The sequence below is a fragment of the Euprymna scolopes genome, chromosome 35 (genome assembly GCF_053919585.1).
Source record: "Euprymna scolopes isolate OS-2025 chromosome 35, ASM5391958v1, whole genome shotgun sequence".
Lineage (NCBI taxonomy): Eukaryota > Metazoa > Mollusca > Cephalopoda > Sepiida > Sepiolidae > Euprymna > Euprymna scolopes.
Window position 1 is genome coordinate 8,766,553 of NC_136516.1, and position 15,322 is coordinate 8,781,874.

A 15,322-nucleotide genomic window follows, 5' to 3' on the forward strand; every position below is an offset into this window, starting at 1 on the left:
TGATTTCAACTTTTACTTTTTATTTTATTTATTTATTTTTTTTTACTCACGTTCACTCCTAACAAAGCATATTGCCGCTTGGACATAAGGGGCTGTTGGTTTACGTTACATTTAAAGTTTGGAATTCCCTTCCTGCTACCTGCTTCTCTGACTGTACTGATATTGTATATCAGTGCAGGAAGGGAATTCAGTACAGTCAGGGAAGCAGGAAGGGAATTCCAAACTTTAAATGTAATGTAAACCAACATCTTGTTAAAAAAAATAAAAATAAAGCAAACATTTAAGAAAATTTTCTGTTGATCAAATGCATTGATACTTACCAAGAAGAAGTTGCAAATTGCTTGTGATGTTTTTACGAAATTGAGCAACTGATGACCGGAAACTTTGTTGAATCGAATTGTCAGACACAAATTCTAAGTATTCACTTTCACTTTGTTGCATTCTGAGGAGAAAAATTATAAAAATGATTTTATAAACTATACAGTAGATTCTCTACAGTGCAATGTAGACTAAAATATATATTGTGAAGTAACTGAGGGGAAACATGAGAAGATTTCTCCCGATACGCCGTGGATGGGTCCCCAACTAGAGCAGGCAATCAATCGATTTGATTTAAAAATGGGTGATTTCACGGATGACAATAAAAATATGAGAGTGTGAAACATTCATTGATCATTATTCAATCCCGGGCAATGTCGAGTCTCCCTGCTAGTATATAGGGTGGAACGATAAAAGTGTCACCTTAAAGAAAACAACACTATAGCTTTATTTTAAAACTTTTATTGAAAAAATCAATTCAGATAACTTGATTATGTAGTAGAGCTGACAACTATTCAATCTAGCCACCTACTGCCTCAATACGGGTCTAGAACTGGGAGCATACTTTTTCCACAATCATCAGCAGGAGCTCGGCAGATGGCGGTGATCAGGCTGACTTTGGTGCTATGGGAGGTCATGTTGGTGAAGTTCTCAACGAAATAGTCCAGCATGTTCAGGTCGAGGAGGAGGAGGGGGACCAGTAAGAGAAAGGTACAAAGTCATAGCACTCCTTCTGAAGACAAGCCTGAGTCACTTTATACTTGTGGATTTGTACCAAGTCCTGCTGCCCCACCTTTCCTCCCAACCTCTTTTATTCTTGTTGATTCCCAAAATAATAAATAATTAAAAAAAGTGCATATATTTTGTTGAGATAATGCTGAAAAAAAATCTATTAGTTTTGTGGATGTATCTTGTGAAACTACTAACTTTTAGCTGGATACACAAACATACAATTTTACATTATATAATTAAAAATTGTGTGTCTGTGTGTCCAGCTAAAAGTCAGTAATTACACAAGATACATCCACAAAACTAGATATAGCACAAACACACATTAGAAGGCACCCCCCAACATTGACTGGTTGGAAAACATGCTTAAATATATTTTAATTTATGCAGATTATTTTTATAATAATATTTTGATTATTATATTGTACTCAATATATAGTAAGGATTTCAAAAGTAAAAAAAAAAAAAAAAAATGTGACTTGGGTGCAATCAGCTAGAATCGTAACCAAAACATTTAGCGCTTTAGCCTTAGTTGCTACCATTTGAGCTATCATCAGAAAGATAAGAAAACATTAAAATTTAACAAATTTTAACGGATAAATGTAGCAATACCAGACACATTCAGCATTGGACAAGACACACACTGCTACTTAATTTGACACTCATAGTCTTTAAATCAGTAATAAGTACATTTCTCCTATCTCCATAAAAATAAACCTTACATAACTGGATTCACAATAAAATTTACTTTAAAATGGTATTTTAATATTTTTGATGTGATTTGTACATTCGAAGAAATCGTTATTTAAATCCGACTATTAATGATGAAACATGCCAGCAGTAAATCACTTTTTGCAAATAAGTGGTTAGGGTGTGTTCACATTAATACACGAAGCGGAGGTTGTACCCCTCGACGACGTTTCTAGTTGTTTTAGCTAATCAGGGAAAAGAATTGTCTTTGCTATGGAATTTGAACACATGTATGTCTTCCCAGTCAAAAGTTAGAATATCTTAAAGTTGATGCTTTGTAGCACAAAGATAATTAAAGATAGAAACTCTGTTTAAACACAATTTAATAGTGTGAATGTATTGATTTCTTTTATCCTAAAATTTGAAAAGAATTGGATAAAAATTTATTATGCACAAATCGATAGAAGTAGTGACAACCGCATATAAACATGAGAATTTTTGTGTGTCGAGATGCGCACAAAAAAATCTGTAAACAAAATGTTCGTAAAGTAACTTACGAACATAAAGTATTCATTATTTTTGTTATTATTTAGAAAACATAAGTTTCAATTATGGAAAGGAAAAGAATATTTTTTTGAAAAAAAATAACCGACAATGAACATTGTTTTTTTTTTTGTTGTTCTTGGCTTTCAAGTCATAAATACAACATCTCAAAGTTAACGATTTGTAATACAAAGATAAATAAAGATAGAAACTGTGTTCAAATGTAATTTAATAACGAATATATTAATTTCTTTTGTTCTAAAATTTGAAAAGAATTGGATAAAAATTTATTATGCATGAATCGATAGAAGAAGTGACAATCACATATAAACATGAGAATTTTTGGTGTGCCGAGATGCGCACAAAAAAATCTAAACAAGTGTTTGTCAATTAACTTACGAACATAAAGTATTCATTTTATTTTTGTTATTATTTACAAAACATAAGTTTTATTTATGGAAAGGAAAAGAATATTTTTTAAAAATAAATTCTTTGAAAAAGAATAACCGACAATGACCATGCTTTTAAATGAGTTTAAACACAAACCACTTATCCAGCTAAGTGAAAGAATAACTTTTATTGGGTTTGTTTTACAATCCACAGAAGTATGAAAAAGTTGTCAAAAAAAAAAACAAATATATAACAAATAAATGTTACCAAAGGCAAGTTACTCTTCTACCTACATCGATAAATTTTTGGTGTTGTAAATGTTTATTATGTTAAAAAAAAACAAATAGTGTCAAGCTTTACTTGAGCACAAGAAAAAATGGCCACGATGTCTCTTGAAGTCTTGATAATGACTTAAAAATAAAAAATTATACAAAATAGTGGTAGGAACTCACCTGATAATTGTCACAGTAACTTGAAGCCATTAAAATGAAATTTAATTATCCTAATTAGTTTAATGTACTTGAAAACATAATGGCAATCTGTACAAAATTTCATTTCATATGCTACAAGCCACATTTTGTTAATAATTTCTTTGAATCATGTCATGGTGGCCATCTTGGATTTTCTGGTTGCCATCTTGAATTGTAATGATGACAAATGTTAATGTCCATCAGAATAATATTTCGCATGATGATAAAGCCTTACTTACCATTTTTCTTAGCTGTTTTTATGTTTCTATTTAAAGCTGTTAAAATGAAAATGGAATATGCTAATTAGCATGCTAATTAATTTGTAACTGAACTTTCATGGTATGATATGTTCAAAATTTCATCATAATATCTTAAAAATATCTGAAGATACAACTTTTTAAAGTAAAGATGGGTTTGTAAATTGTGGAAATTTCCTACCATTTTCAGTCACAAGCTTATATGCATTTGAATAGGACTGACTTAAGGCAAAATGTCCAGTGAACCACACATTTTTTGATATTTGAATGGTCATAACACCAGTTCTAATGGGCCGATTTTAAAAAACTAAAGGTATTATTTCTTTGTTTTTATGCCTTGAGTTTATTCAAAAAAAGAAAAAAATGGTGTGGTATTGCTAATAAATGTATACTTGTGTATGCATACAGAAGCATTTTAAGTCATCTTACACTTGTCAAGTTCCAATTTTTTTTTTTTTTTTTTTTTACAATTTTGACCCCATAGCAGCTATTTTTTACTGGCTAAAGACCAAATCGAATTTGTTCCACAGGTCCAAATCTCCTATATATCCTTTAAAGTTTGTAGACCAAAGAATTGACAGAGGAGTTTGATGGAGACCGTTTCTCAGAAAGATGAACAAGGAAAAATTTAATCTTAAAAAACAGTAAAAAAAAATGTATTACTAAAATACCTGCCTATGCCAGGTTTGTCAAGTTTTTTTTTTATAGCCGATATTAAGAGTATTTATTATATATTTTTCATCCATTTTTTTATTTGTTTTAATAACAAATATAAAAATTATTCAGGTTTGTGAAGAAGATCAATATTGGCTCAGAAATGATGGGAACATTATGGTAAAAAATAAAAATAATTATCTAGTGACAGATTTGAAACTACAATGGCAAAGTATTGGAACTAAAAATGAATGCTTTATCCATGAGGCACTGACTTAGTTGGACAAACTTATAGACAACCTGGTTATATATATATATATAGAAAGAGAGAGAGAGAGAGAGATGTCTTTGACTGTTAGTGGCATTCTGTGTAAAAAAAATCATTTAATAACAAAAATAGTAAAAAAAAAAAATGTATTATGTAAAACTATTGAAATACCTACTGCCTATGCCGGGTTTCTCAAGTTTCCTTGAATTTTATAGCCAACATTAGAATTTCAGAACATCTATTATATTTTTATCCATTGTTTTATCAAAATAAATTATTTAGAGTCATGAAAAAATATTTGCTAGAAAATAACTAGAACACTATAGTAAAAATAAATTGTCTTGTGTGAGATTTGAATCTACAATGGCATGAAGTATTTGAACTGAGTGTGAATGCTTCATCTACAAAGCCACCGATCTAATGAAACGATTGTCTTTTTAACCTAATTAAATGCAGCATAAGGGTTATACCTCTCCACATAAAATAGTTTGTCTAAAATAAACAAATATAAAATACTAAATTCTCATTGAAATAAGAAATATATTATAGATGTTTTATAAACAATTTTTATCCATTTTTAATAATAAAAAAACAAATGTGTGTATAAAGATTTGACATGAAAAATAGTTGTGTTCAGTCAGTTTGAAAAGGAATGTTAAAAATGTAAGAATATTTGCTTCTAATGTTATTTGTACATAATTTTAATTTTGATTAAGAAGTTTAAAAAAAAAAGGTTCAAGAATTTTGACATCAATAAGAACATCAAATTGATAGTGCGGATTCCAAATCTGCAGTAAAGTAACTCTTAATTAAAGTACGCTCTTAGATAAATCATTTAACAGTGATAATGTAACACACATATAGACAAATTTGATTATATGCAAAGTTGCTTAAAACCAACATTAAACAAAACAGATTTCATAAAGAAAGATTGTTGGATATTGATAACTGAAACTTGGTGAACAATGCAGGCATAGACCAAAGTTTATTTGTATCAAATATGGTTGGGTTGCAAAAAGGATTGTGAATTATATTAATGATCCTATGCTGAAGAAGGAGGGGGGTATTCTTTTGGGGCCATTCCCTATATATTATATGGTAAAAAGTAATTCACGCCCAGAAAAGCTGCATTTCAATAATGATGTTCATAATGGAAATTCTCTTTTGGACAACATCTAAGAGGAAAAGACCAGTGGTAGATACTAGTGATGGGACGATTCCAATATTTTTGCTATTCTGATACAATTACCAGTTCCATACTATATTCCTTATTCCGATACAAAATTTTTAAAACAAAATCTAATAAAAAAAAAAATATGATTAAAGAATCGTATTTGGCCTTTGAAAATAGGCATAAATTTTTCCAATTCTGATTAATCATCCCAATAATATTCCATGCATGGGTGAATGGTGGTCTTGTAAAGATGTAGGAAACTTTCAAGTGTGAGTAATTCTAGCATGGTAGAGAGAGCCCACCTTTGCAGCAGTCTTACGAATGTCTTCAATGTATTTGTTTCAATTCACGTTGCCTGTGAATATTAAGCTGAGGAGTTTGAATAAAAAGTTCTCAGATAGTTTATTATATTTTTTTTTTTATTCAATTTATTATATTATATTTTTTTTTTATTCAATTTTCATGCCAAACAAGGCACAGTGCCACTTTGAAGTAGGGGGTTACTCTCAGGGACATAAGTTGCAGAGATCAGAACAGTTGAGAAAGCAGGAACCCAGAAGGGAGTTCCAAAGTCCAACAGTTCTGAGGAAGAAACTATTGGAGTAGAAGGCTTTCTTGCACCTAGAGATCTCTACTGTGTAGGGGTGGGATTTAGCTGCTTGTTGGGTTTGTTGGGTGTATTTACGTCGAGGTTGTACAAGTGCTTGTAGTTCGTCAGAGCATTCGCCATTAAGATACTTGTAGAATAGGTGGAGGGATTGACATTTCATCGATGGGACAGAAGCTGAAGCTTAGATGACAGTTCAGGACCTATCAAGTTGGTGACTCTCTTTTGAACCCTGTCCAGGAATGATGCACCAGCCCAAATGTGACAACAGTACTCCATAGATGGATGAATGATGTACAGGATATTATATTATATATATATCAGAATACTAGAGTGAATAAGATCAGAGATTATTGATTCCTGTGGTATCAAGACTTATAAAATATTTTTGGGAGATTAACTATAATATAAATCTCACCTGTCTGTTTAAATGCATGTATGTATGTCTGCCTAAAACTTTCGACAGAGGCGACAGATTTTCACGAGATCAGTATCATTTTGAAGCTAGACATCTCGGACGACAAATATCAGAAAATTGGCCAAAAACATCAATTCCTTCACCCTCAACTAGGCAGTTTTCTACAAGGAGAGGTCGATTTTTTGCGGACCATTTTTGCAAGTCATTGTATCGGTTGGATTAACTTTGCCTAATTTTAACATTTCGAACTTCTGATCGTGTCATGGAGTAGCGGTAAGACGTCAGATTTTTTTTCACTTTCTTTTCCGCCTTCGCATCACGGGTTCGAACCTGCCTGTCTACTACCACTTTTTGTCTTGCTCAATACACCCCTCTAAACACCCGGGCAACACCAGGCACCCAGGCTAGTATTTTTATATAAGACAATCCCAGCCAAAAAAAGGAATAGTTCAATATACTAGATAGAGCAAAATAAAATTTATGTTTTTTTTTTATATTTAAATTTAATTCAGCAAATATAATTTTTCAAAACAAAAATTTATTATTTGAACAAAGAATACAATTCTAAGTAATTTCCTTAACCCAGAGATTTTCGATGTAGGCTCATCTCCTCAGAAGAAAAGTCATTAGCAAAATATTAAATCTGGTTTGAAATAATTTTGCTATTCAGCACATATATAGAAAATATATTAAAGATTAAATCTTTTTAAGGGACATAGATAAAGAAAATAAGGTTGAAACAAAGAAAGGATATGAGATTTTGGTATTTGAATGGACTAGTAATCCTTGAATTAATCCCTTGAAGGAATTACGAGTCCATTCGGATACCAAAATCTCATATCCTTTCTTTGTTTCAACCATTATTTTCTTTATCTATGTCCCTTAAAAAGATTTAATCTTTAATATATTTTCTATATATGTGCTGAATAGCAAAATTATTTCAAACCAGATTCAATATTTTGCTAATGACTTTTCAGTACTCTTGCATAATTTGACCTGAATTCTTGTGAATTCTCGTCAAGCATGGATCGGGCGAAACTGGCAATTATCGGTGTCAGTCGAACATCATAACAGACGCAGACTAATGAGAAAAACAAAACAAACCAGGGGAAAAAAATGCAAATAATTAAAAATAACAAAAAAAAAAAAAAGCCTACCTTGAAAAATGAAAATATGTTTATTTATTTTATTTTAGTATTTAGTTTTTATTTATTTACTTTTTTTGCAAAATATTTATCAACAGAAAGTTTGTTCTTTTTCTTCAAGAAAAGATTTTTTAACTGTATTATTGTTAGGTGTAAATACAAGTTTTCTTTTTTGTTTGTTTGTTTGCTTTTGTAACCATATTTTTTTCTTGTTTTTTTTATTTGCAAGACTTTTTGTTCAGTCAAGTTTGTTTGTTTTTTTTAGGGGGAGGGGGTCCACAGAAATTTTTAAAAATTGAGATTTCTTTCTTCTTTTTATTCTTTTTTGATTGTTAATTGCCGGCGGAAGAACTTTCTTGAACCGAGGACATTTCCTTAGGAATCTTTTACTTCGGGCGACTGTTGAACAGCCATCGACAGCAAAGAGGGAGGAGATGGGGTAGAGAAAATATTTTTTAGGGTTGCCATTTCGGACAATAAATTATTTCTTTTTCTAACATGCATAGATTTATTTCCTTGCCTGTCATTTTTTTCTGTTTGGCGAGTTTGAAAATGTATTTGTTTGTCAGCTTTTTTTTTTTTTTTAGTTTAGTCACTTTCTTCCAATTCAAATGCTGTCTGCTTCCATTTAGATAGCATTTTATCATTAGCTAATCAAATTCCTAGAAATTGAATTACGATAATAATAATAAATAAATAAATAATCAGAAAATAAAAAGTCACCCGCCCCCTTAATATCACCTTAAAAATTACTAAAAACATAACAGAAAACCAATTAAATAAATAAAATAAAAAGTCGAATAAGCGTTTCAACATTTGAACAACATTCGGCTGACACCGATGATTGCCGGTTTCACTCGATCCATGCTTGACGGGAATTCACAAGAATTCGGGTCAAATTATGCAAGAGTACCAACTTTTCCTCTGAGGAGATGAGCCTACATCGAAAATACATAGGTTAAGGAATTGTATACTTTGTTTAAATAATAAATTTTTTTTTTTGAAAAATATTTTTTCTGAATGACATTTAAATATAAAAAAAACCTATAAATTCTATACATATATATGGCTTCTTGAATGCCATCCAATTGTTACGTTGCGCAAGGACCCCAGGTTGGGAACGGTCATAGTTAGTAAGTTCCCCGTTGCAACAAAACCAAGCAGCCGTCTTTTATTGATCGTCTAGTTTGTTTAAGGCTTTGGTTGTTATGGTAACTGCCAAGACAGCAGAATTATTTTAATTGGAGAATTATTTACATAAAGATATAACAAAACTTACTTTTTACAGAGTTGTTCCACTTCTTCAACAATCGGGCTGACCTGCGTGGCTTGTTCTAAAATACCTTTAACGTGATCCTCGTCAAGTAACTTTTTACACATTTCCGTCATGTTTTCCATCAATTTGGCTTTTGTAAGATTTTCATTCAGGTGAGTCTCAAAGGCAGTCACAGATTTTTCTTTCTTCTCATTTAGATTTTTCACATGAAGATCCTTTTGTTGGTGGATTATCGAGGCAACATCCTCCAACAAGCGACGATATTGATTCTCAATCTTTTTTACGGCTTGTGAATGCAAAGTCTACAAAAAGAATTGAAAAAAAAAAAGAAAAATTAAAAGAGTTTAAAAGATGAGGGGTGGGGGTGCTGTAATTTATCTAAATATTAATTTACTTGTCTGACGTCCGGTGTCACAAAAAAAATCCATCATCATCACTAAATAAATTATGAGAAACGAATCACCTCCATTTGTAGTCATTCTTTATCAGTTAAAAATTATTAAAACAAAAAACATGGCTGTCTGTTTACGGTTTCAAATTGGTTATTTTATTTTATAATTTAAAAAAAGTTATGTTGAGTCTGTAAGTTTTTTTTATTATAGATTCTTTTTAAAATTAAAAAAATATGTGCACATGAATTGACATCTGTTCTTTTATAATTTATATTAAAAATTATTCAGAAAAAAAGAAAATGTGTTCTGTATTGAATTTTCATTGAAAAAAAATGTAAAAATTTTAAATTAATTCTTTTTAGCTCAAAAAGTTAAAGAATTTACTAAAAAAATTGTTTTAAATGCATCGTTATTTGTCTTAATTTATTTTTTATTCATTTTATTTATAATGTATTTTAAATTTTTTTAATTATCGTAGAATTTCCTTTATTTTTATGGAAATCGCTCTAGACAAGCCACAAAAATACTTAATATAACAGGTTAAAAACAAAAAGTAGTACTTCAGGGTCTAAGCCCAGCTAATGATAAGTGTGTGATGAATAGATTCCAACACAAAAAGTTAACAGAGGAGTTTGATAGAGACAGACAGATGAACAAAAGAAATTTCATCTTAACAAGAAAAAAGTAAATTTTTAAATTCTTAAATATTTTCTAGAATCAAAATAATGTAATCTATTTTGATCAAAATTAGAATAAGTATTCTAGACATAAGATTTAGTATCATTATATCTTGATTTTAATCTTTGTAAGGAGACAGAAAAGTGGTACAAAACTTTTGTTCAGGGAATGAATTTTTACAACTCTTGGGATGGGCATTCTTCTAGAATTGCATAAATAAAACCGTTTAACATGGGAGCAAAAAAAAAAAAAAAAAAATTGATGCAATGCATTTGATTAATCTTCTTCTATATATATAAAAGCCAAACGTCTGTGTGTATGTATGTTTGTTTGTAACGCTAAAACTTTTGAAAGACGGAACCAAACTTGACAAATTTGGTATCATATCGAAGCCCCATCACCCGGATGACAAATATCGAAATTTCACGTCAAACGGACCACTAGAAGTTGGTCAACTGATCAGTTATCTTTGAGGGGGGCCCCCAAAAAACCTGTCATTATCTATATATATAAAAGACAAATGTTTGTTTGTAACGCTAAAACTTGAGATGAAAGATTCCTCTCCCCTAAGAATAAAACATATGTTCAATATCTGCTTTTGTTTTTTCATTGTTTATATGGTCCCGAGCAACGCCGGGTAGCCCTGCTAGTCTATTATAAAAACACAATAAACTGACGTAAAACATAAGCAAATGTAATACAAAAAAAATATTACCTTGATTTCTTCTTTGGTATCTTCTAATTTGGACGTCTGTTCTGTGACCTTTGACATGAGGCTATCCAACTGCTCTTTTGTTTTGCCTACAGAAGCCTAAAATTTGAAGAAGATTATATTTTTAGCAAACCGTCTCCTAAAATCTTTTTTCAAACTCTGTTCATGAGTGTCATTAGAATAAAATGTCTATAGGTACCTCCAACCTATTGTGTAGAACGTCATTATTATACACAATAAGTAGTGAAATCATCATTTCACGTGTTCAGGTCAATTTCTATGGAAGACCATTTATGTAGAAATTTATGAATAAATAAAATGTACAATAAAAAAATGGATAAAAAAACAATATAAGACTTGCCTTTTATAAAACAAATAGATTTTTAATAATGAACTACACAGACGATAAAATTAATTTTAACCTGTTCTGTTGATACATGTATCTAAAGATGCTGTGCTTACAGGCGTCCATACTTTTTTGGAAAAACGGCGCAAAATTTGAATATCACCCTCTGCTATTTTAAAATAATCAACTTCAAACAAATTTTTTTTTTAGTCAATTTTGCTTTTGTAATTTTTATTATCTTAAGAGTCATATATTCTATTATATAAATATATTTTTTTTATTATTGGAAACCTGTTATATAAAAAAAAAAAACTTTTTAAACTTCATATCGCATAATAATTGAATTTAATATCATTTAAAGCCTTTCAAAAATAATTATTTTTTAGAATTCTGTTTTTTTTTTTTGTTGTAATTCAAATAATTATATTACCGAGAGAAAAAAGAAAAATCGTTTATTTTATTTTTTTAACAATAATATTGATTTTATGTCCAATTTTATTTACAACTTTAAGTGAAAAAAATGACAGGATTTTATATATATAAAAATAACTATTTTTTAATTATTTGATCTATTCAGCTTTAAAAAATTTTGAACCTTTTATCGACCTACATTTATTTTTTTTAGTTTTCATAACATGAAATATGAGGAGGAGGGAAGGGAGAACACCTAAAAATAAAAATATTTCCTTTAATATATTTAACGAAACCTACTTTTATTATGTAAGTTTATTTAATAATGAATAAATGTCCAACATTTAAGGAAAATATTACTATTTGTGCTAGATTTTTTAAGCATGGGTGTGTCAACAGCTTAAAAAACGTTACTACATAGGAACATTGTTTTAAAGCGGCGATAATGTACAGACGATTTTTGTCTCGCATTTTCATTATTTTTGTAAGCTGTAAAAAATATTTTCAAAATATTAGCAGTTTATTTGAAGCTTCTTCTTTTAAATGGTTTGGATGATAATATTAAAGTAAATTAGTTACATCGTGTTACATACGGGGGGGGGGGGGTAAAACTGTGGCATGCGTTGGAGGTACCTAATATCTATATTAATAAAATTATGAGATTTCACATGTGCATATAACATTGGTGATTACATAAGAAACTATATCTTTTTATATACTACTGAAGTAGGGAGTTGGGCATTAAGATGTTTGTTCACATTACATTTACATTTCTGATTATTGATACAATTGGAGGAGCAGGTAGGGAATTAGAAAGACAAATGGTCAGAGGAGAGAAGCTACTAGAGTAGAAACTCTTTTTGCGTGTAGGGACATCTACAGTAAAAGGGGTGAGATTCTGCTGCTAATCAGGTAAGTTTGTGGTATTTTTGTTGAAGGGGTACAATTGTAGAAAGTTCATTGGAATACATCCCATGGATACGCCTGTAAAACAAGTACAGGGATGCAAGGTTGTGGCAATGCAACATGGGCTGGAACTTGGTAGACAGTGTAGAACCAATATTAGAAATTATTTTTTGCATCCTATCCAAGAAGAGATGTGGCAACAAGATGCATGGGCGAATGGTGGCTTTCTAGAGATATAGGATACTGGCAGTTAGTGGGAGCTTACTCTCTTTGTGGCAGAATTAACAGTATTTTCTATATACCCACTCCATTTCATGTTGCCTAAGAATACCAGGCTAAAGAGTTAAAACTTTGTACTCCTAGGAAGGGTATTATTGGCATGAAAATTGATTTCCCATGAATTTCTTTGCAAATTACTCAGTTATTGGCTGTATTTTTGATTCATACTTGAAATAAATGGCTTTATTTCATAGTTTTATTCCTCTTAGATTACTTGCTCTACGTTGCAATTTGGCTTTCAAGCGCACTCGATGCGTATTTTATTCATTCATAACAAAGTATATTGCCACTGAAGTGTAAGGGGCTATTATGATAGGGGCTGGGGGTGGGGTCATATTTTGGGGGGAGAAGGGAGCAGAATTTGTTCACATTACATTTAAATCTCTGCATGTTTGTATGATTAAAGAAACAGGAAGTAGGGAGAGAATTCCAAAGCAAGTGCCTCAATGAATTTGGATAGGAAACAAATTATTTTGAAATAAGAATAAAGAAAAAAAAAAAGAGAATAAATGTACAGCATCAAAATTTTGGATAAAAACATTTTTTGTAAATGTTTAATTTTAAAGTTTTTCTCAAATTTTTGGAGAAGAGACAATTTTCCTGAGCATTTAGCAAAAGATCATCAAGTATCATTTTTCGGCGTCTTTGGTGTAACTTTATTGAAAATTAATCCACACTTCTCAGCCCATTTTCAAATACTACATGTGATACAAAATTGGATAAATAGCATCATTTCAGAGTTTGGCTTCTCTGAGTTTGGCTGCTCCACCAAGGCTTGCGAGTCTAGTCTACCTTACTAATTTACCCATTACATAAATTTTTGAAAATTTTGTTACAAATATTGGAGGAATTTTAAGAAAATATTTTCTTGAAAACTATTTCATTGGAATTTCAAACAAGACAAAAATGACGAGTCATGAAAAACTGTAAATAAAACCAACACAATCGCTTGACATTCAGCCGACCCCATTTTTCATGTTTAAAAAATTTACATAACATTCTTATGAAAGCAACCCTTCAACAGAGTTTGAAAGGAATAAAACTTTCTAAACATCAAAGCTGCATTTACTTACCATCTTTGCATTTTTTTAGTCAGTGGAAAAACCTGTGATTTTCGACTAAATCAACAATAGAGAAGTATCAAAAAAATGCCACAACAGGTCTCCTGTTTTTTCATCCAAATTTAAACAAGTCTAATAAAGTGAACATTCTTTAACTGTGTCACTGCACATCGGTAGTGGAAAGGAGGGAGGGGCGTATTTTCACACAGGTAAAAAGAGAAAACTTGGTTTTCTTTATGAAAGAAGAAAGCTATTTTTAAATTTTGTAGTCACGATAATAAAAAAGGCACTTACGGCAGATTTGTTGTGATTTTAATACTTTTTCCTTTCTGTTTTTAACTTTTGCTGTCGGATTGGTTCATTGCTAAAAACAACTAACCAAGTTGTGTACAATTGGTGTTAGTGATGACAATACACAGGCAACTATAATTGTTTTTTTCTTTACTTTAAAAGCAGTAAAACATTTTTAGTGCATGTTCAGAATAAGAACAAGTCAGAAAATTGAATTTCTGTTAAAAACCAATATCATCTACTTAATGTTTATGTCAATTTCAATTAAAAAAATAATGTTATCTACTTAAGTTTTATATCAATTTTAATTAAAAACTAATATTATCTAATTAATTTTTATATCAATTAATATTATCTAATTAATTTTTATATCAATTTCAATTAAAATCTATGTCAATTTTTATGTCAATTTCAATTAAAAACCAATGTTATCTAATTTTTTATTACAATTTCAATTAAAAACCAATATTATTTAATTCATTTTTGTATCAATTTCAATTAAAAACTAATATAATCTACTTAATTTTTATGTCAATTTCGATTAAAAACCAATATAATCTACTTAACTTTCATGTCAATTTTAACTAAAAGCAATGCTATCTACTTAATTTTTATGTAAATGTATATATTTATAAAAGTGAAATTGTCTGTGTGTACATTTCCTTACATAACTACTGTCAATTTTCAGTTTACAGACTCGCGATTTGACATAAGAGGTACTGAGATTTGGGAAAATCTTTTTGATTAGCTTTTGGCCAGAAATTTGGCTGTCAAGGGGTCAAAGTTCAATGATTTGACCTTTGAAAACTCTACCAAACTCCTCCGCCAATCTTGAGTCAAGACACTTGAAATTTTAGATGTAGGTTACTTGGACATGGATCAAACTTTTTAATTTTATTTGAGCCCCAAACAATAAATGCTAAAGGGTCAGAATTGGTGCCAAAGTTAAAAAAAAAAATTTGACCTCTGCAGTCTCTACCAAATTAGCCAGTTTTTGGTTTAAATATTTGACATTTTATTCATAAAGTGTATTCAGACACAGTGCAAGTTTTTTAATTGATTTTTGGCTGACAAATTTGGCTGCCAAGGGGTCAAAGTTAAAAAGATTTGACCTTTGCAGTCTCTAGCAAACTATTCAGCCAATTTTATGTCTAAACATTTGAAAATATCCATAAAGGGTATTCAAACATACAGCAAGCTTTGTAATCAGTTTTTGTGTGAAAATTTGGCTGCCAAGAGGTTAAAGTTGAAAGAGTTGACCTTTGCAGACTCTACCAAACTCCTCCAGCAATTTTGGGTCTAAACAC

General features: G+C 30.3%; 1 protein-coding gene across 3 annotated transcripts in view; it reads right to left on the bottom strand.

Moving 5' to 3' along the window:
- LOC145259671 (E3 ubiquitin/ISG15 ligase TRIM25-like) overlaps positions 1–15,322 on the bottom strand; it is a 155,180-nt gene that overhangs the window by 6,355 nt on the left and 133,503 nt on the right. For all 3 annotated transcript variants that reach the window (XM_080117332.1, XM_080117331.1, XM_080117330.1), the window contains 3 exons: positions 10,725–10,820; positions 8,943–9,241; positions 321–442 (listed from right to left, as the gene is read on the bottom strand). In XM_080117332.1, the coding sequence (XP_079973458.1) occupies positions 321–442; positions 8,943–9,241; positions 10,725–10,820 (517 nt within the window). The remainder of the gene's footprint in view (positions 1–320; positions 443–8,942; positions 9,242–10,724; positions 10,821–15,322) is intronic.